At 37.7% G+C, this 18,282-nt stretch overlaps 4 protein-coding genes across 6 annotated transcripts in view; all 4 read right to left on the reverse strand.

The window, feature by feature from the left end:
* Positions 1–60: 60 nt before the first annotated feature.
* On the reverse strand, positions 61–2,233 carry LOC107563139 (serine/threonine-protein kinase PINK1, mitochondrial-like). Its single transcript, XM_016247929.1, has 4 exons — positions 1,754–2,233; positions 588–866; positions 345–448; positions 61–261 (listed from the first exon to the last, which is right to left on the reverse strand). Exons 1-4 carry the CDS (start codon positions 2,108–2,110, stop codon positions 75–77), a joined length of 927 nt encoding a protein of 308 aa, XP_016103415.1. The 5' UTR covers positions 2,111–2,233; the 3' UTR covers positions 61–74.
* A 210-nt stretch (positions 2,234–2,443) lies between these two features.
* On the reverse strand, positions 2,444–5,431 carry LOC107563140 (cytidine deaminase-like). The gene is made up of 4 exons (XM_016247930.1): positions 5,309–5,431; positions 4,625–4,740; positions 2,901–2,958; positions 2,444–2,633 (listed from the first exon to the last, which is right to left on the reverse strand). The coding sequence occupies exons 1-4, from the start codon at positions 5,429–5,431 to the stop codon at positions 2,493–2,495; spliced, it is 438 nt and encodes a 145-aa protein (XP_016103416.1). The 3' UTR covers positions 2,444–2,492.
* A 3,077-nt stretch (positions 5,432–8,508) lies between these two features.
* Positions 8,509–10,007, reverse strand: LOC107563141 (cytidine deaminase-like). The gene is made up of 4 exons (XM_016247931.1): positions 9,816–10,007; positions 9,091–9,202; positions 8,946–9,003; positions 8,509–8,640 (listed from the first exon to the last, which is right to left on the reverse strand). The coding sequence occupies exons 1-4, from the start codon at positions 9,985–9,987 to the stop codon at positions 8,518–8,520; spliced, it is 465 nt and encodes a 154-aa protein (XP_016103417.1). The 5' UTR covers positions 9,988–10,007; the 3' UTR covers positions 8,509–8,517.
* A 758-nt stretch (positions 10,008–10,765) lies between these two features.
* The window catches only part of LOC107563142 (trypsin-3-like), a 9,992-nt gene continuing 2,475 nt past the window's right edge, over positions 10,766–18,282 (reverse strand). The window contains exons 1-6 of one of the 3 annotated variants that reach the window (XM_016247932.1): positions 17,881–18,217; positions 17,555–17,613; positions 17,023–17,173; positions 16,772–16,913; positions 15,862–16,119; positions 10,766–11,055 (exon numbers count right to left, since the gene is read on the reverse strand). In XM_016247932.1, the coding sequence (XP_016103418.1) occupies positions 10,903–11,055; positions 15,862–16,119; positions 16,772–16,913; positions 17,023–17,173; positions 17,555–17,603 (753 nt within the window). In that variant the 5' untranslated portion in view covers positions 17,604–17,613; positions 17,881–18,217 and the 3' untranslated portion in view covers positions 10,766–10,902. Of the gene's footprint in view, positions 11,056–15,861; positions 16,120–16,771; positions 16,914–17,022; positions 17,174–17,554; positions 17,650–17,880; positions 18,218–18,282 lie in introns of those variants that run through there. The other 2 variants (XM_016247933.1, XM_016247934.1) reach the window with 2 other exon arrangements.

Consider the following 18,282-nt stretch of genomic DNA (forward strand, 5'->3'; position numbering starts at 1 on the left):
CTGTGTATATATATATATATATATATATATATATTTTTTTTTTTTTTTTTTTAACAGGGTGCTTTCATGATTCCTCACTTCTTCATGACTAGGAACAGTGTGCGATTGCTGCCCAAACCCAGTGGATTGAGTCGGGCAGGCAGGGCATCGGGGTACTCCTCCTGAGCTCCAGGCAGCAGCGGGACCTCAGCAGTGAAGGCCCGGTACACTGTGATCACGTTGGGATGAGCGGTCAGTCTTTTAGGCACCCTTCCAAAGTGGCTGTAAAAATAGCAAAGCCATTGGCAATGATTCAGTCTATTTTAAGGCCATGCTGTACTGCTAAAGTCTACATATGAACTCACCCATCCAAAGCGAACTCTCCTTGCTCTTCCGTTAAGGCCTGTGGACATGCAGGAACCAACTCCATAGACATAGAGCGAAGGATGGCGTCACTTGACGAACCAGCCTATTGAACAGTATCAAATGTTCATTAGAAAAAGCTGTTGAGGGATTCTGGAATACTGTATTGTATATGCATTATACACAAAATCCAAAAGAATATATTTTATTCCATGATAGAATGCTAAAATACTCTAAATTCTCACCCCAATGTTCCACATCATTTTCATAGCTAAAGGAAAGCTGGGTGTAGCTGAGAATCGAAGTGGTCCTGCTTTCTTATTGTCATCATCCGTTTCTTTCTGGTTGAGTTCCAGCAGTGAACACTTCCCGCTCTCCGCAGGGGCCGCGAATGGAGCCGCTGCCTCATACACCGCTGCATTGCAACCTTTCCCGATCTGTTTCCCAATCACATAGTCCTCCAACTTGTCCCCCAATGAAAAAGACTTCAGAGGGGTCTGGAACTTCTTCTTTCTGAATACGGCCTACATCGAAAAACCATTGTGGAAAAACATGTAAACAAGCCTGTAAATACACATGTAATTGCAACTGACAATTTTTCTTGAATTTATTTAAATGAAAATGAATAGAGAAGTTGTATTCCAATGTAATAACATGCATTTCTGACAAATGATAAATGCATTATGGATACAATTGCTATGTTGTAATGTGCGTATATTTATAATACGCTCTGCATATCATTTGCATGTGTGCTTGTGCAAAATTGACTAGATCTAATGAACTTTAGAAGAAAGTAGTAACCTGATGCGATAGATAATGACATGTAAAACATAAAATTGTTACTGTTCAGTATTTTGTAATCAGACTAGGTTAACTAATAACCTGTTGTTTTCTTAATTATGTTTCAATTACATTTATGACTTACTGTGAACGTAATATCACAATGTTACATGTAATAAGTGTTTTATGCAACAAGGAGTAAAGAATGCAACATTGTAATAATATTATATTAATATAACAAGTGTAATATTATACGTTAAATTATAATAATATATACATTACTAGTCAAAGTTTGGAACAAGGGCTGCATTTATTTGATAAACAAATACAGTAAAAAACAGTAATATGTAAAATATTATTACAATAACTGTTTTCTATTTAATACATTTTAAAATGTAATTTATTCTTGTGATGGCGAAGCCATATACATTTAAATGACTTAATTATTTTACATTTATGCATTTGGCAGACGTTTATTATTACCAAAGCGAATAAATTTGTATGCCTTCTCTGTTAATCAACACGACCATGCCACTGTTTGAGCTACAGGAATGCTCAATTATTATTATGCTATATTATTAGATATACAAATGTCGCCATTGTTGTGTTCTTGTGTGTTGCTGTTTTTCACCTGTATCTCCTGACACAGAGCAGCGCTTGTCCTGTCCTCCTCCAGCTGCTGTTCAATCAGCCCCAAACCCACCCCAAAAGCCAGGAAAACAGCTCTGTTTCTGGGAGCACCACCTCCAACCCCTCTCCTGAAAGCCGCGGACTGGAGCTGGGCGGCCAGCCCGCTGAGAGACCGGCGGAAGAAGCGGAACCGAGCGGGCAGGACGGTCTGCGGCTGGACGGTGCGGGTCGAGCGGGTCACACGCAGCCGCTCACCGCGGAGCTTCGCTGCCACACGGCCGGCTGGTTTGAAGAGCCCCAGCTGGAGAAGCGACCTCCCCAGCTCCAACCCCCGACCGAGAGCATGTTTCACTGACATTTTGAGCCGAGTAAAGAACTAAATTTCACGATAACAGAGAACAACAGGGCCCGTTACCGACCCAACTTCTCCCTACATTATTTACTCAAGGACAGTGTTTATGTAACGCTCATTGGTCTGTGAAATGTCGCTTTCAAAATAAAGGTCATAAGAAAGGTTTTTCACAATAAAAGTACACAGGTATCAATAAAAAGTTCGAAGGGGTGAGTCAGTTATTAACCACACAACAGTTCAGAGTATAGTCACTGTTTATCAGTATATATTTATTAATATTATATAAATATATGTTTTAATTGGGAAATAATACAGCTATACATCGATTCAAAACATTTTAAATCTAGGCTATACTGCACATCTGGTTTGTAACACAGCTTTATTTTTATTACAATTTCGAATTGCCAACAGGGTTTTTTCCTTTTCTCAGGTCATCGGGGCCAAATGAACACGGCAGGAGCTCCTCCACTGTCATCAGTTTGTAAGATCCATCAGATTTTGACATATAAACGTCCCACTGTGAGCCAAACTGTAAGACAGATGAGATGACATAACCAGTCTGTTAAGTGACAGTGTCAATGGAAGCTGAAACATGATTAGTGCTTTAGGATACTTACATTCGTTTGTAATTGTTTTTGTTATAAGCCACACCTAAATTTATAAAGACATTTCCAAATGCAGTTTGTCATTGCTGACTCACGACTTTTTACAGATCACGTTTTAACTCCACATTTGTATGTCTTCATAAATAGTAATAATTATCTGTTTGCATAATTTTATTTTTAGAAGCACTGACCTCTCTCATGAATTGCCTACAGGCTCCACATGGTGAAATAAAGCAATCCTCAAGGTCACTGCAAAAAAGACAGGTCATAACAGCAATATTAATCAACAGTAATTTCAGCCAGTACATATATTTGGACACAGGCACAATTTTTTATTATTTTAGCTGCTGACCAAAACATATTTGAGTTGCAGTTATATAATGAATATGAGCTTAAAGTGCACACTGAGCTTTAATTTGAGGGTATTCTCGTCAAAATTGGAGGAAAGGCTAAGGAATTACAGCTCTTTAATATGTACCTCCCCCCTTTTTCAAGGGACCATAAGTAATTGGACAATTGACTGAAAAGCCGTTTCATGGTCAGGCGTGGGCTACTCTTTCGTTATTTCTACATCACTTAAGCAGGTAAAAGGTCTGGAGTTGATTTTAAGTGTGCCATTTGCATTTGGAAGCTGTTGCTCTGAACCCACATCATGCAGTGAAAGGATCTCTCCATACAAGTGAAACAGACAATTGATAGGCTTCATAATCAAAACAAATCCATCAGATAGATAGCAGGAACATTAGGAGTGACCAAATCAACAGTTTGGTACATTCTGAGAAAATAAATGCACTGGTGAGCTCAGCAACATAAAAAAGCATGGCCGTCCACTGAGGACAACAGTGGTGGATGATCGGAGAATCCTCTCCATGGTAAAGAAAAACCCTTTCACAAGATCCAGCCAAGAGAAGAAAACTCTCCAGGAGGTAGGCGTGTCACTGTCAAAGTCTACAATCAAGAAAAGACTTCACAAGAGCAAATACAGAGGGTTCACCAGGTGCAAACAAAGCCAGATTAGACTTTGCCAAAAAAAACTGTAAAAATCCAGACCACTTCTGGAAAAGCATTCTTTGGACGGCTGAAATTAAGATCAACAGAATGACAGGAAGAAAAAAGTATGGAGAAGGCTTGAACAACTCATGATCCGACGCATACAACATCATCTGTGAAACATGTGGAGCAGTGTGATGGCATGAACGTGCATGGCTTCCTGTGGCACTGGGTTACTGGTGTTTATTGATGACGTGACAGAGGACAGAAGCAGCCGGAAGAATTCTGAAGTGTATAGGTATATACTCTCTGCCCAGATTCTGGAGCAAAGTTTATTGGGTGGCGCTTCATAGTACAAATGAACAATGACTCAAAACATACAGCAAAGTCAACCTTTTAGAGGTAAAAAAGTGGATTATTCTGCATTGGCCAAGTAGATCTCCTGATTTCAACCCAACTGAGGATGCATTTCACTTGCTGAAGACAAACTAAAGGCAGAAAGACCCACAAACAAACATCAACTGAAGCTGCATTTAAGGTCTGGCAAAGCATCACAAAGGAAGAAACCCAGTCTCTGGTGATGTCCATGAGCTCATGCCTTAAGGCAGTCATTGCCTGCAAAGGATTCTCAACAAAAAATATTAAAATTTTTATTTATGATTATATTTATTTGTCCAATTACAATTGAGCCCCCTGAAAATATCAAATGGTAGTATAAAATAAAGTATAAAAATGGTTCTACTAAGCATTTTGTTATATTTCTGTTCAACCCCTTGAATTAAAGCTTAAAGTCTGCACTTCAATTGTATCTTGATTGTTTCAGTTTAATTTTATTCTGGTGGTATACAGAGCCAAAATTATGAAAATTGTGTCAGCATCCAAATATACAGTATATGGACCTAACTATAGCTATATATTTAAATACCTGGCGATTGCGATGGCTTTGAAGCTGATATATCCTTCAGAGACAGCTTTAGAGATTGCAGTCATTTCAGCACACAGTCCAAGAGGATAGCTGGTGTTCTCTACATTACAACCTGTTAAGAAAACAGTACTGTAGACTTTTATATAAACTCATGTCTCATATTGCCTGTCTGGTTTCTATTTGGTATACAGTATGTAGGCCTATTATTGGTGCTTGATACCATTCAAAAGTTTGGGGTCAGTAAGATTTTCCTTTAAAGAAATGAATACTTTTATTCAGCAAGGATGCATTAAGTTGATCAAAAGTGACAGTAAAAACATTTAAAATGTTACAAAAGCTTTCTATTTCAAATTAATGCTGTTCTCTTGAACGTTCTATTAATCAAAAAATCCTGAAGACTGTATCAGTTTCCACAAAAATATTAAGCAGCACAACTATTTTCAACACTGATGTTTCTTGATCACAAAAATTATTTTAAATGGTAATACAGTATTTCACAATATTAACGTTTTACCGTATTTTTGATCAAAAATGCATTGGTGAGCATAAGAGAATTCTTTCAAAAATATTTTTTAAATCTTACTGAACTAAACTTTTGAATGGTATGTACTGTATTTGTAGGATTCAAATAAAAACACATGTATAAGAACACTTAACTAGTTGAAATAGTTGTGTCCTCACCGTGAAAACAGTTCCATCGCTTGCTAAGACAGCTGCTCCAACTCTGAACTTGCTGTAGGGACAGTACGCCTGTTCTTTGGCTTTCTGAGCTTTCTGAACAAGCTCTTTTGGGTTAAAGCGACTCATAATGCTGCTGACTGGAGACTATGTTCTTACAGCCAGACACTACATGATACAACTTAGTGTGTGTGACTGTTTAAAGAGGAAATTAGTGAGGCAATGCTTCTTTGACGCATAGCATGAGTAATTTGGTGAAGCAATGTCAAAATTCCCATTTACTTAAAAATTCATGTAGGACCTAGATGACAAGGTGTAGGTGAATTTTCAGGATTCTGTCTATCATTAGACAGAGCACTCAACATAATGAAAAAAACTCAACTTACACTTTAATATATATTAAAATATTTAATTGAGATAATTCACAGAATTGTAAGTAACCAGACAGATGAGTCAAGATCATCCTGTTTATTCATTCCAGAAGGAATGCCATATATAGACAAGTAACTTTATATATTTAAAAAATAAACTGACAGGAGTTTTCAATCTGTTTCAACATTTTTAAAAACTTAATAGAATTCATATGGCAGTTTATATTTACAGTGGTGGCCAAATTATTAGAACACTAGTATTTTCACCAGCTAAAAAATGGTTTTAAGTCAGTTATTTCCATCTTTTGCTGTAGTGTGTCAGTAGGAAATATCAGTTTACATTTCCAAACATTCGTTTTGCCATCATCATCCAGTCTGTCTGAAATGAGACAGACTAAATCCAGAAGAACTGTGGCAACGTCTCCAAGATGCTTCAAGAAACCTACAGTACTGTTAAAAGTTTTAGGCACTTGAGTAAAAATGCTGTAAAATGAGGTTGCTGTCAAAAATCATGTCATAAATAGATTTTCTTTATCAATTAACTTCTAATAACTCAATTAAATCACCATTTGGTGTGACCATATTTTGCGTTTTCCATGTAGATTTGCAGGTAGGTTTCTTGAAGCATCTTGGAGACTCTTTGTGCTAACAAAAATCTCACTGGATTATTACAATTAATGGCAAAATGAATGTTTGGAAATGTAAACTGATATTTCCTACTGACACACTACAACAAAAGATTCTTCGTCTTCAAGAATTCTTCAGCCAAAGACTTAAAACCATTTTTTTTAGCTGGTGAAAATACTAGTGTTCTAATAATTTTGGCCACCACTGTACCTTCAAAACTAATTTCAAGCATTCATGAAAAAACCTTATATTGAATATACAGTGAATTGCAAAAGTATTCATTTTTTTCAAGTTTTATGTTGTTGCTTTATGTTAAACTGCTTTAAATGACCTTTTCCTTACATCAATCTACACTCCACACACCATAATGATAAAACAAAAAACAGATTTGTGACAACATCGCTATTTAAAAAAAAAAACACCTGAAATAAGTACATTGCATAAGTATGTAGTAACGCAGTACTTAGTTTAAGCACCACAGTCTCAATTCTTTCTGGTTATGATACCACAAACTTTGCACATCTGCAGTTGGTAATTATCTGCCATTCTTCTCCTCACCTCTTCAGCTCTGTCAGGTTGGATGAGGGCCGATAGACATTTTCAGGTTTCTCCATAAATGTTTGATTGGGTTCAAGCCCAGGCTCGGGCTGGTCCAGGGCATTCACACAGTTGTACATAAGCTATTCTTGCATTGTCCTGTTGGAAGGTGAACCTTCTGCCCAGTCCGAGGTTCTGAATGCTCTGGACTAGGCTTTCATTTAGGCTACCTTTACATATTGAGCTTTCCTTCTACAATGACTAGTCCCCCTGTCCCTGCTGCTGAAAAGCACCCCCACACTTTACTGTTGGTGTGGTACAGTGCAGGTGATGAACAGTGCCTTGTTTCCTCATGATGCTCAGAACTGAGGTTTATCAGACTAGAGAATCTTGTTTCTCACAGTCTGAGATCTTGTTTTTTGCTAATTCAAAGTGGGTTATCATGTGTTTTCTCTGAGGACAGAATTGAGTCTGGCCACACCACCATAAAGCCCAGATCGGTGGAGTCTCCTTATTTGATCATGGAGCTCAACCAGAGTCACCATCTGCTTTTTGGTCACTACTCTAACCAAAGCCCTTCTACATGGATTGCTCAGTTTGGCCAGGAGGCTAGCTCTAGGAAAAGTCCTTTCCTAACTTCTCCCATTAAGGATAACTGAGGCTACATGTGTCTGCGAACTTTCAATGCAGCAGAATTGTTTCTGAACTCCTCCCCAGATTTGATGATTTTGAAAAAAAAGTCTCTTATGCTCACAAAGGCTGCATTTGTTTGATTAAAAAATATAGTAAAAACAGTAATATTGTGAAATTTCTGATTGTAATATATTTCAAAATGTAACTTCTTTTGATGGCAAAGCCATTTATATTTAAATACGTCTACTTGTAACTTAAGCCTAAGTTACTGGCAGCTGTAAAACACATAACGCTACATTTGTATGCTACTACTAAATATTGCAGAACACAGAAAGCATGTCAGGTAAAAATAATTACTAACCATTTGTTTGTTGTTTATTATTAATGACGGTGATACATAATATGTTTTTATATTATAGTACATCTGTATATGTATCTATTTTCTCCTTTTTTTAGAGCAGTAATAGCTTTCTTTGAAAGCGCCGCCATTTTTCTCGGGTTACAAGCCGTGGTTTCTTACGTGGTACAAGCCGCAGCTCTCAGAAAACTCCCAGTTCACAAGTTGTAATTACGAGTTCTACGAGGACGTGAACGCTTTTTACAAGTTGGTATCTCGTAATTACGGTAATTAAGATATGGCGTGATTTAACCACAAGTCAATTCAGATCAAGTCAATAGGCCTACTATTTATTAGTTTACACATTTATATTTTTTCATTGGAAAATAATATAACCATACATCAATTCAATACATTTAGTGGAAGTGAAGTGACATGTGGCCAAGTATGGTGACCCATATTAGGAATTAGTGCTCTGCATTTAACCCATCCAAAGTGCACACACACAGCAGTGAACACACACACACACACACCGTGAACACACACCCGGAGCAGTGGGCAGCCATTTATGCTGCAGCGCCCGGGGAGCAGTTGGGGGTTCAGTGCCTTGCTCAAGGACACCTCAGTCGTGGTATTGAAGGTGGGAGAGAGCGCTGTACATTCACTCCCCCACCTACAATCCCTGCCTGTTATGGCTTTATGTCAAAAGTCTAAGGGTTTTCTCTTGCCCTCAGGTCATCAGGGCCAAATGAACACGGCAGGAGCTCCTCCACTGTCATCAGTTTGTAAGATCCATCAGATTTTGACATATAAACGTCCCACTGTGAGCCAAACTGTAAGACAGATGAGATGACATAACCAGTCTGTTAAGTGACAGTATCAATGGAAGCTTAAAATTATGTGTATTACTCACATTCTTTTGCAATTTTATTTTGTATTTCTTTTTTTAAATTCTAAGCCACACTTACGTTTCACAAAATCCAACTATTTCCAAACATGCAGTTTGCTGACTCGTGTTTTGGTTTTCCCTGATGACTTGTTTTCGCAAGCCACAACTTCTATGTTTTTGTGAATTATAGTAATAACAAAACAATAAAAAATGATCCGTTTGCGTGATTTTATTTTGAGAAGAACTGACCTCTCTCATGAACTGCCTACAGGCTCCACATGGAGAAATAAAGCGATCTTCAAGGTCACTGCACAAAAGTCAGTTAAGGAACATTACTCAACACTACTTACTTATACTTCAGCCAATACATACATATAGCCATATAGTGAATTACCTGGCGATTGCGATGGCTTTGAAGCTCTTATGTCCCTCAGACACAGCTTTAGAGATTGCAGTCCTCTCAGCACACAATCCAGCAGAGTAGCATGCATTCTCTACATTGCAACCTGTTAAACATCATCATATGCTGAAGAACCATGAAAAACAGACACAAAATATAGCTACAAAACTAATGCATAGACTACCATTCAAAAGTCTGGGTTTAGTAAGATTTTTCTTAAAAGACATGAATACGTTTATTCAGACAGAATGCGTTTAATTAATCAAAAGTGACAGTCAAGACATTTATGAGCCTAACGATTTCTATTTCAAATAAATGCTGTACTTTTGAACTTTCCATTCATTCAAGAAGCAACACACCTGTTTTCAACATTGATAATAATGAGAAATGTTTCTTGAGCAGCAAATCGGCATATTAGAATTGATTTCTTAAGGATCATGTGACACTGAAGACTGAAGTAATGGTACTGAAAATTCAGCTTTGCATCATAGGAATAAATTCCATTTGAACATATATTCAAAAAGAAAATAGTTATTTTAAATTAGAATAATATTTTGCATTATTACTGTTTTTACTGGATCAAATAAATAGAGCCTTGGTGAGGATAAGACTTTCAAAAACATTAAATCACTTCAAGAACCCCAGACATTTGAATGTTATATACTGTATATATTTGTAGTTTCAAATAGCAAAGACATATTTTTTAAGAGTGTCCTCACCTGTGAAAACAGTTCCATCGCTTGTTAAGACAGCTGCTCCAACTCTGAACTTGCTGTAGGGACAATACGCCTGTTCTTTGGCTTCTTGAGATTTCCGAACAAGCACTTCTGTGCTCCAGCTATTCATAATACTGCTGACTGGAGACTCTGTTCTGACAGCCAGGCACTTCATGGCTTCAAGTCACAAGTTAATGTGTGTGTGTGTGTGTGTGTGTGTGTGTGTGTGCGCGCGTGCGTGCGTATCTGTGTGTGACTAAGGAGGAAATCAGTGATGCAATGACTCTTTGACACTTAGCATGGAGTAATTTGGTGCAGCAATGTCAAAATTCCCATTTACTTAATAATTCATATAGATGACAAGGTGTGAAATTCCACGAACAGGATTGTGCATTGCAGCGTTCTGACAATCATTAGACAGAGCACCGTCAACATAATGAACAAAACATTTTCACTTACCTAAATGTGGTCTAAACATTTATTCTCACGAGTACTAGAAAATATTTAATTGAGGTAATGCACAAATTGCAAGTAACCAGACGGATGAGTAAAGATCATTCTGTTTACCCAGTCCAGAGTTCAGAGACTCATATGACAATAATAAAGAGGCAGGTAAGAGCTTGTTGTAAACTTTATGTATTTAAACTGTGACAGTTCCATCAATCTTACTGACAGCTAGATTTCTTCCAGGACATTCCATCAAACAGATGCATCCTGGGATGCTTTTTAAATCATATTGAAGGACTTTTCTATCTTTTCCAACATTTAGAAAAACTACATAGAATAGAGTTTTCTAAAGAAATTCATATTGGCACAGTTTATATTTATCTTCAAAACTAATTTCAAGCATTCGTGTGAATATATATATATATAGTGAAAATAGGCTTGGACATAAGATAAAAAATACAATAAAGTTAAAGTATTTAATGCTTTTAGAGTCCAAAATATGCATGTTAATCTATAATTATCGATTCTCTGGATGCAATAACGTGAAAGCATCAGTACTTGAAGCAGGATTTATTGCCAAAGTACACCTTTTCCTTAATTCTGATTGAAGGAAAGCCCTCCCACATTCAGTTGAACCTATATTTCAGCTGTCAGAGTTGATGATCCAGTCGATCCAGCGGCTGTAGTTTCTCACTTTTGTGTAGACTCCAGGATAGTACGGAAGAGCACAGCCGATTCCCCAAGACACAATGCCTTCTAAAGTCCCATCACAAATGAGAGGACCGCCTGAATCGCCCTGTGAAAGAAGAAAGATCAATGTATTTCACATGTTTTTATTTAATACATTTTTCTCCATCACAAATGACATTATCCTTATAAAAATGGAACAAAAACAGATTATTTTTTACATTACATTTTTTTCTGTTTTCCATTCTTCAAAGGGAAATCTTAAAAGCATTTTTAAACACTGATACCGAAACCATCTGGACACTCTCGTTACCTGCAAAGCTGTAAATATTACCTATTGTGTAACTAAATTAAGTTATCTCACCTTGATTTACACTAACATAAAGAGGCTGAACATAAAGCCCTGAAAAGCTGTGCCATATCTGAGTATATCTAATGTCTCCATGAATTGTCATCAATGGACCGCACCCTTATTCCCAGAACGCCTTATGTCCAGAAAACCCTTTGGCAGGACCCTTGGGAGGGTTTGTTTGGCACCATAAATTAGGGAAATGGCAGACTGCCATGAAAATACAGGTGTGTTTGAGGGGTCAAACTAAACTCTGAACAACTTTAAACAACCCAGCTTATAGTTTGTATATTTCATAAAGTGTCTCTAAACAGGCGTGGGCCAAAATAATGATATAAAAGATCCAATAAAGTTAATTTAAGTATTTAATGTTTTTTAGTGTCCAAAATATGCATCTATAAGATTCTGGATGCGATAATGTGCATGCATCAGTACTTGGAAGTAGAATTTATTGCACCAATTAAAACTCCCAAAATAATGATTGTTTATTATTAATAATTATTTTCTTAAGTAACATCAGTTTCTTTTTGTGCACTAAAAATGGCATAGAAATAAATTAAGTACATTTCACAAACAATTACAAAGAAACACCAAGTAACACAATGAATTAATCATGAAATATATAGAAATCATAGAAAATCTGATCTTTTTTCCAACAGTTGGGTTCCAGAAGTAAAACTCTCAAGTACAAGCTCGAGTACAACTTTTAGCGGACTTGGACTTGTCACGGACTCTGATGCATATTTGCGAAAAATATTTCAGAGTCCAACCCAGCTCAGGGCCATTTGACAGTCACTGACCGGATGCACTATCACAAAAGTTACATTCAGTATTCGCATGTGTTTTTAAGTCTTGCGAGTACTTAAAAGCAGCCAGGTTTATGTGCGCACCATAGACTGTATAAAAACATGGATGTAGTGTCCGTGACGTCACCCGTAGATTTCCGAAGAGCATTTTTGAAGCTCAAAGTGGGCGGAGCGGGCCGTCGCCATCTTGGCAGTGCGTTACCGCGCGTCACTTCCGGATAATCGAAAATGGGCAAAGCCCACCTAGCTCGACGGCGGTGACAGCAGGGGCGATCCACCTGTCACTCAAGTGGCCACGGCCTTAATTATGCAGAACTTTAAGGCTTAATATCATTTAAACGGATGAGTTATAAAAAAATTCACCCCCCCCCTCACAGTTGTCATGAAGGGCAAAATTAGCTATATAGACCAAAACCACTTTTAGTACCAGGCTGTAAACACATTTTTTTCTGCTCTAAAGTTGGGCATTTTAACATGGGGAGTCTATGGGAATGACTCCCTTTTGGAGCCAGCCTCTAGCAGCCAGTCGATGAATTGCAGTTTTAGTCACTTCCGTGTTGGTTTCAGAGAGAGACCGGAAGGTTGCCGCTTGGTGCGCACACACTCAAAGCGCTCTCACAGAACGCGCGTTAATGTCGAATTAAGTTCTCTTTTGCGTGTTATTGCTATACACCCAAATACACTAAGCTATGTCAAAATGGCTGTCTTGGAGAGTATTCACGTAAATGCAGTCGGTTATGTCTTAAGTGAACCTGAACAGCTGGAAATATTTGATCTGTGCATCGTCTTATGCCCGGTTCAGACTACATGATTTTAGCCCGATTTGCTTGACGTAGGGTGTCGTGGGGATTCGTAAACGACAATGGGCGTCGGGATGCAAGATTCCATCGTTTCAGCTCGTGTAGTGTGTCATAGTGGACGGCAACCGATTCCGCGTCTGCGATGCTTCATGACAGCATGACAGAAAGACTAGCATGTTTAATTTTTTTCCCGTCGTCCACGACGAGTTCTGTCACATAGGTGATGTTGACCAATAGCAGCACAGAAGCTCTTTCATACACAGGTTTCAAACATGGCAAAACGAAGGAGAGATGATGGTGCTGCTAGGTGGAATTATGAGATGAAGGAAAGGTTCGTGGAGCTGTGGCAACAGTACTCCTGCCTGTATACATCATCATCGAGGGACTACCACGACAGAACAAAGAAAGAAAAATGCTGGCAAACTATAGCGGAAGCGCTTCAGCAATGTTTACACTCTTGTTTTCGGAAGTCAGTCACTAGTTCCGCCTTCTTGATGACATCACACGCGTCAGTAAAGACGGCACGCGATGAATGGTCGGGAAGCAAAGTGTAGTCTGACATGTTTCTTGTCCACGACACGACAAGATTTTAGGAGTCAAAATCGTGTAATCTGACACAGTGACTATCGTGACCGACAAAAATATTGTGTAGTCTGAACCCGGCATTAAAGCGACAGCAGCGTAAACCTGCTGCTGTGTCATTAATGTTAATCAAACAACAAAAGAAAAAGAGAAAATCACTCCCTGCTCTCATCTGAATCACTTTAGTAGAATGGATATTTTATTTATTTTTACATTTATTACTTAATTAAATACAGGGGTTAAATTGGACCGGGGCTTGCACTGGTAACAAACACATCAGTGGACTTTCCTCGTACATTTCCAACAATATTGGCTATATTTTTAAACACTTTTCTTATACTACTTCAAGCAGTGATGCAGCACGGGAGTTTTTATATGAATGCATCTCTGAAGGGAACTGACTGTCTTCGGAAAAATTTTGATGGCATCTTCATTATTATCTGATAAAGAAGCATTTATGAGTGCTGCACTGCTTTGTGTGCAGCCGTTTCCAGGGAAACCACTGTATTTATGCTATTCCAAAAGCGCCTCCTGCTGGCAGATAATCAATTTGCATTTTCAATCAGCCCGTCTGCAGTTTTTGTTCAGACTAATGCGAACTTCAACCTATAATATAATTTATACATCTGACTCATCCCTTTTCTTAAAAATAATTTCTTGTAAATCATGTTTTTACAGTAATTTTACAGTTTAATAAGACATTGCCCTACCCTGCTCATACGGTTTTCATTTTTATTTTTAAACAAATTTTTGTAGGTCTTAAAAAAGGTCACGTCTTCAAACACGTCTTACATTTGATTTTAAAAATCCTGCAGCATCTAGAATGATTTTGATCAGCATTTGTTCATAGCAGAGGACTCTCTCAACTTATTTTACAGTTTGCCAATTGATATAAGATGTAGGCTTTGCATAAACATATGCACCCCTCAAAATCCTGAAACCACAGTGTGAACCAGAGAATCTAGGGCTGGACAATAATTCAATATCAATATGTATCGCGATATAATTTTTTTCAATAACGGTGATATGATTTTTAAACACATTTCTGATATTTCGATATACATTACCAGTGTTTCCCATACATTGATTTATTTGTGGCGTTTGACTTCGTTGAATAAACGAGCACTGCACGCTTTAAAATCATAACACGGAGCGGGTGTTTTATATGAATGGATCTCTGAAGGGAACCGACTGTCTTCAGAATAGTTTAGATGGTATTTTTATCTGATAAAGTACCACTCATGTTTACAGCCATTACTGGAGAAACCGTTAGTTCCACCGCTCTCACAGCGCCTCCTGCTGGCAGACAAGCAGTTTACATTTTCAATAATAAACCCATTTCCAGCAACATGCTTTTGTTGTTGCTCTATTTTTTTGTTTTCTGAAGCAACTCGGAGCATGTTTCATACTCGTTATCCTGGCTAATGCACATTTCAATCTATAAGAATAACCAGCCTAACAGTCAAAGGTTTTTGAACTGCAAGATTTTTTATGTTTCTTAAAGAATTCTCTTCTGCTCACCAAGCCTGCATTTATTTGATCCAAAATGCACCAAAAGCAGTAACATTTTGAAATATTTTTACTATTTAAAATATCTTGGACGTTTTTATGAGGCTTTTTTAATAGTGTTCATATCGATATCGGAATTATATCGTATCGACCGAAATTAAGAAATATATCGTGATATAAATTTTGGCCATATCGTCCAGCCCTAATTGAACCTCTGATTAAATGTCTGTATTGGCTGTTTCTGTAGTAGCCTATTGATTGGTTGATGAACGTTCAACGTGTGCAAGGCATGTCTTGACTGCATCACATGTCCATACCACTTCGCCAAATGATTCACGTTATTTCAAAGGTCCTTACAGCTGACTCTGAAATATGTCACAATACATAAATCAAGTCAGCCATAACTTCTGTTACTTTAGGTCTGCTGAGCAGAACACAAATTATGAGATTATGTGAAATCAAAGATGCAACAGAGGTTTGCTTTTGTTACATTTAAATTGGCATTGCCTTTTCTAGTTGTAAAGGTTAAAACAAGCTTGGTTTAGTTGGACTCGACTCGGACTCAACCCTTTTGGACTCGGACTTGAGTCCAACTCGGCACATTTTGGACTTGGACTTTGGTGGACTCGAACCCAACACTACAAAAAACACATTGTTTCTATATACATAATCGACAACTTTAAATCAATAGTTTTATATCAATAGAATTTTTTACTAAAGTTTGTAATGTTGGGATTCATCTCGTAGCTGGATGGTTTGGTTAAATAAGAAAAATACTTTGAAAAAGTGGGCAGGACCTGTTGCACTCTATTCCATTTGCTGCCACCAGGGTTGTGGAAGTTCTCATTTGCATTTAAACCTCTGATTACCTGGCAGGCGTCTTTTCCCCCGAAGCGAGAGCCCGCACAAACCATGTTGTCGTTGACTCTGTAGTAGTAGTAGTATTGGCAGTAGCTCATGATCGACACATCCACTGCACGCAGAATCGGTGACAGATAGAAGCTGTATATTCGTGTCACTCCCCATCCGCTCACGGTGCAGCTGGTTCCTCCATATAACTCAGGCGTGTCTATGGTTGGCAGTGTGGCCGGTTGAACATAAGCGTTAATCTGGGCTGGAACACTGAGCTGGGAGAAAAAAATAAATATGTCTTCATGTGAGGTGTGCAATTTACACCAAAATCTTGAAAATAATGGCAGTTTCCAAACAGGTTTCCCCAAAGCCTCTCCCCATCTGCCATTGGGCAAACAAAGAGATTTTGAGATTTTCACCCAAAAGCTCATGCCATTGGTTAAGCTAGACGTTGACATGTCAGTCACTCGAACAAAAACAGCAGTGTTTTGAAAAACTCAGCTGTGTTTTGAGTAAAACTGAATATTGATTACTTGTGTGATTTCTGTAATGCATACAAAAATATTCTTGACTGATGTGGAACATTTCACATTTCAATATGGAATTGATAAAGACAAGGCATACTTTTTGTTAAAAGAAATAGACTTTTTAAAAACTATTTTTTAAATATTTCTATTTAAATTAATACTTCAGCTTTCAAATTTAAATAAACATTGTAAAACAAAAACTGATCAATATTTATTGATCAATCACTGCACATTAAACTGGGATATGGAAGAAATTATTTTAATATCAAACAAACAAAAAAAATCTAATCTGTAGCAGGATTCTTCACGTATATATCATGTCAGTATTTAACAATGAGACAAAGTCTTCAAATTGCACCACAGAATCAGTCATTTTTAGTATTTGTTATGTGTTTCTTACCTTAACGAGCAAGATGTCATTGTTAAAAGTTTTTGGATTGTAGGCAAAATGACTATAGACTCTGGACACGTTAAGCACTTGCTCAAATCCCTCTTCTACAGCAAGATTGTGTTCACTCAGCACCACCTGAATCACACTGGCCCTGTCCATCCAAATACAATACAACATACAGGGCATTTTCTAATTAAATAACTTCCTTCTATTTATATAAAACTTACTAAGTAATTTTAAAAGCGAGCTTCAGGACGTACGGTCTCCAGCAGTGGGCAGCAGTCAACACCCACTGAGGCTGAATGAGTGTTCCTCCACAGTAATGCTTCCTGTCAACCTGAAGAGACGCCTGGTATTTGACAGAGTAAGGCACGACCTCTTGACCCCCAATGATCCTTTGCGGCAATGTATCTAGTCAATAATAAAAAAAAAAATTTAAAAAAAAAAGGAAAATATCTTATACACTTTTTGCATATTTAGGCTATATATCCAACATTTTAGAAGAATATTTATAGATTATATGATGTTAAAATGAGCCATTTCTATTAAGCAATCCCAGCCACACCCACATACCATGATATCATTGTGTTTAAAACTCTATTTTAGCTTAATTATGATTATGTTTGCTTACATGTGCAATTATAAATGTGCCTTTAACATCATGACTTTTTATTGAATGCTATATCCTGACATTTCTAATGTGGAATAGACTTCTTAATGAATTAGACATATGTTAATTCTAAGCTCTTTGAGTCAAATAATCGCCTTTTAATGAAGAATTGCATTGCTTACCTTTAATCGTTGCAGCGAGCACAAGAAATGCCCACAATAACTGAGCCATTCTGTCAGCGCTGTAAAAAAAGAAGCGTCCAAAATATTGTGAAAGCCTGTAATAAATGAAAACGAGTCTCTCAATGCTGAAGTCTGTGTGTCTGCTTGCGTCCTTCAAGACTGTACAATAGCAACCTGATACAGTTCAAGAGTGCAGAAGAAATATCTGATCACAAGATCATGTCACTTAGGCAATTTGTTTTTGACTATTCAATGGCTATTACGAGACGTTCTAATGCATTAGACAGTCGAGGAGGAAAAAGGAAATAAAATATGTGAAGACTCACCCGTGATAATTCCTCACCTCCCAAGCTTTGAATGACCCCCAACTGCTGATTTCAGTACTTCTCTCCTTTTATACTGACACCCTATCCAGTGCTTTTGCGGGCCTGCTGTTGTCCGTCAAACAACAAATTGTGCATCTATCCCACAGTATAACAGATACTGACCTATTACCTGACAAAGATGAAGTCCCTCAGTGTCATGCGTATCTGATTCAGCGCTCTTTATTATGACTTATTGTGTGCTGGAGGTTCAGAACAACACCCTGTTCACTCGTTTCAATGGCAGCGTTAAACACAAGTACTGTGGGTGTTGTCAGATGAACAGCGTTTCAAAATATTGCAAGCTTGGGTTACATGATCAGAAATGTTTTTAACAACAAGTTTAAGATCCCCCCCCCCCCCCCC

The sequence above is a fragment of the Sinocyclocheilus grahami genome, unplaced genomic scaffold, assembly GCF_001515645.1.
Source record: "Sinocyclocheilus grahami isolate Dianchi unplaced genomic scaffold, SAMN03320097.WGS_v1.1 scaffold858.1, whole genome shotgun sequence".
Lineage (NCBI taxonomy): Eukaryota > Metazoa > Chordata > Actinopteri > Cypriniformes > Cyprinidae > Sinocyclocheilus > Sinocyclocheilus grahami.

What these genes read in the sequence shown, in the direction of transcription:
- LOC107563141 (XM_016247931.1), bottom strand. Translation starts at nt 9,987, where the DNA reads ATGAAGTGCCTGGCTGTCAGAACAGAGTCTCCAGTCAGCAGTATTATG. An exon ending in AAAGCCATCGCAATCGCCAG is followed by an intron (nt 9,004 to 9,090) that starts GTAATTCACTAT and finishes ACTTTTGTGCAG; the next exon opens with TGACCTTGAAGATCGCTTTA. An exon ending in GTAGGCAGTTCATGAGAGAG is followed by an intron (nt 8,641 to 8,945) that starts GTCAGTTCTTCT and finishes TCTGTCTTACAG; the next exon opens with TTTGGCTCACAGTGGGACGT.
- LOC107563140 (XM_016247930.1), bottom strand. Translation starts at nt 5,431, where the DNA reads ATGAGTCGCTTTAACCCAAAAGAGCTTGTTCAGAAAGCTCAGAAAGCC. An exon ending in CAAGCGATGGAACTGTTTTC is followed by an intron (nt 4,741 to 5,308) that starts ACGGTGAGGACA and finishes ACTGTTTTCTTA; the next exon opens with ACAGGTTGTAATGTAGAGAA. An exon ending in AAAGCCATCGCAATCGCCAG is followed by an intron (nt 2,959 to 4,624) that starts GTATTTAAATAT and finishes TCTTTTTTGCAG; the next exon opens with TGACCTTGAGGATTGCTTTA.
- LOC107563139 (XM_016247929.1), bottom strand. Translation starts at nt 2,110, where the DNA reads ATGTCAGTGAAACATGCTCTCGGTCGGGGGTTGGAGCTGGGGAGGTCG. An exon ending in AAATGATGTGGAACATTGGG is followed by an intron (nt 449 to 587) that starts GTGAGAATTTAG and finishes ACTGTTCAATAG; the next exon opens with GCTGGTTCGTCAAGTGACGC. An exon ending in GGAGAGTTCGCTTTGGATGG is followed by an intron (nt 262 to 344) that starts GTGAGTTCATAT and finishes CTATTTTTACAG; the next exon opens with CCACTTTGGAAGGGTGCCTA.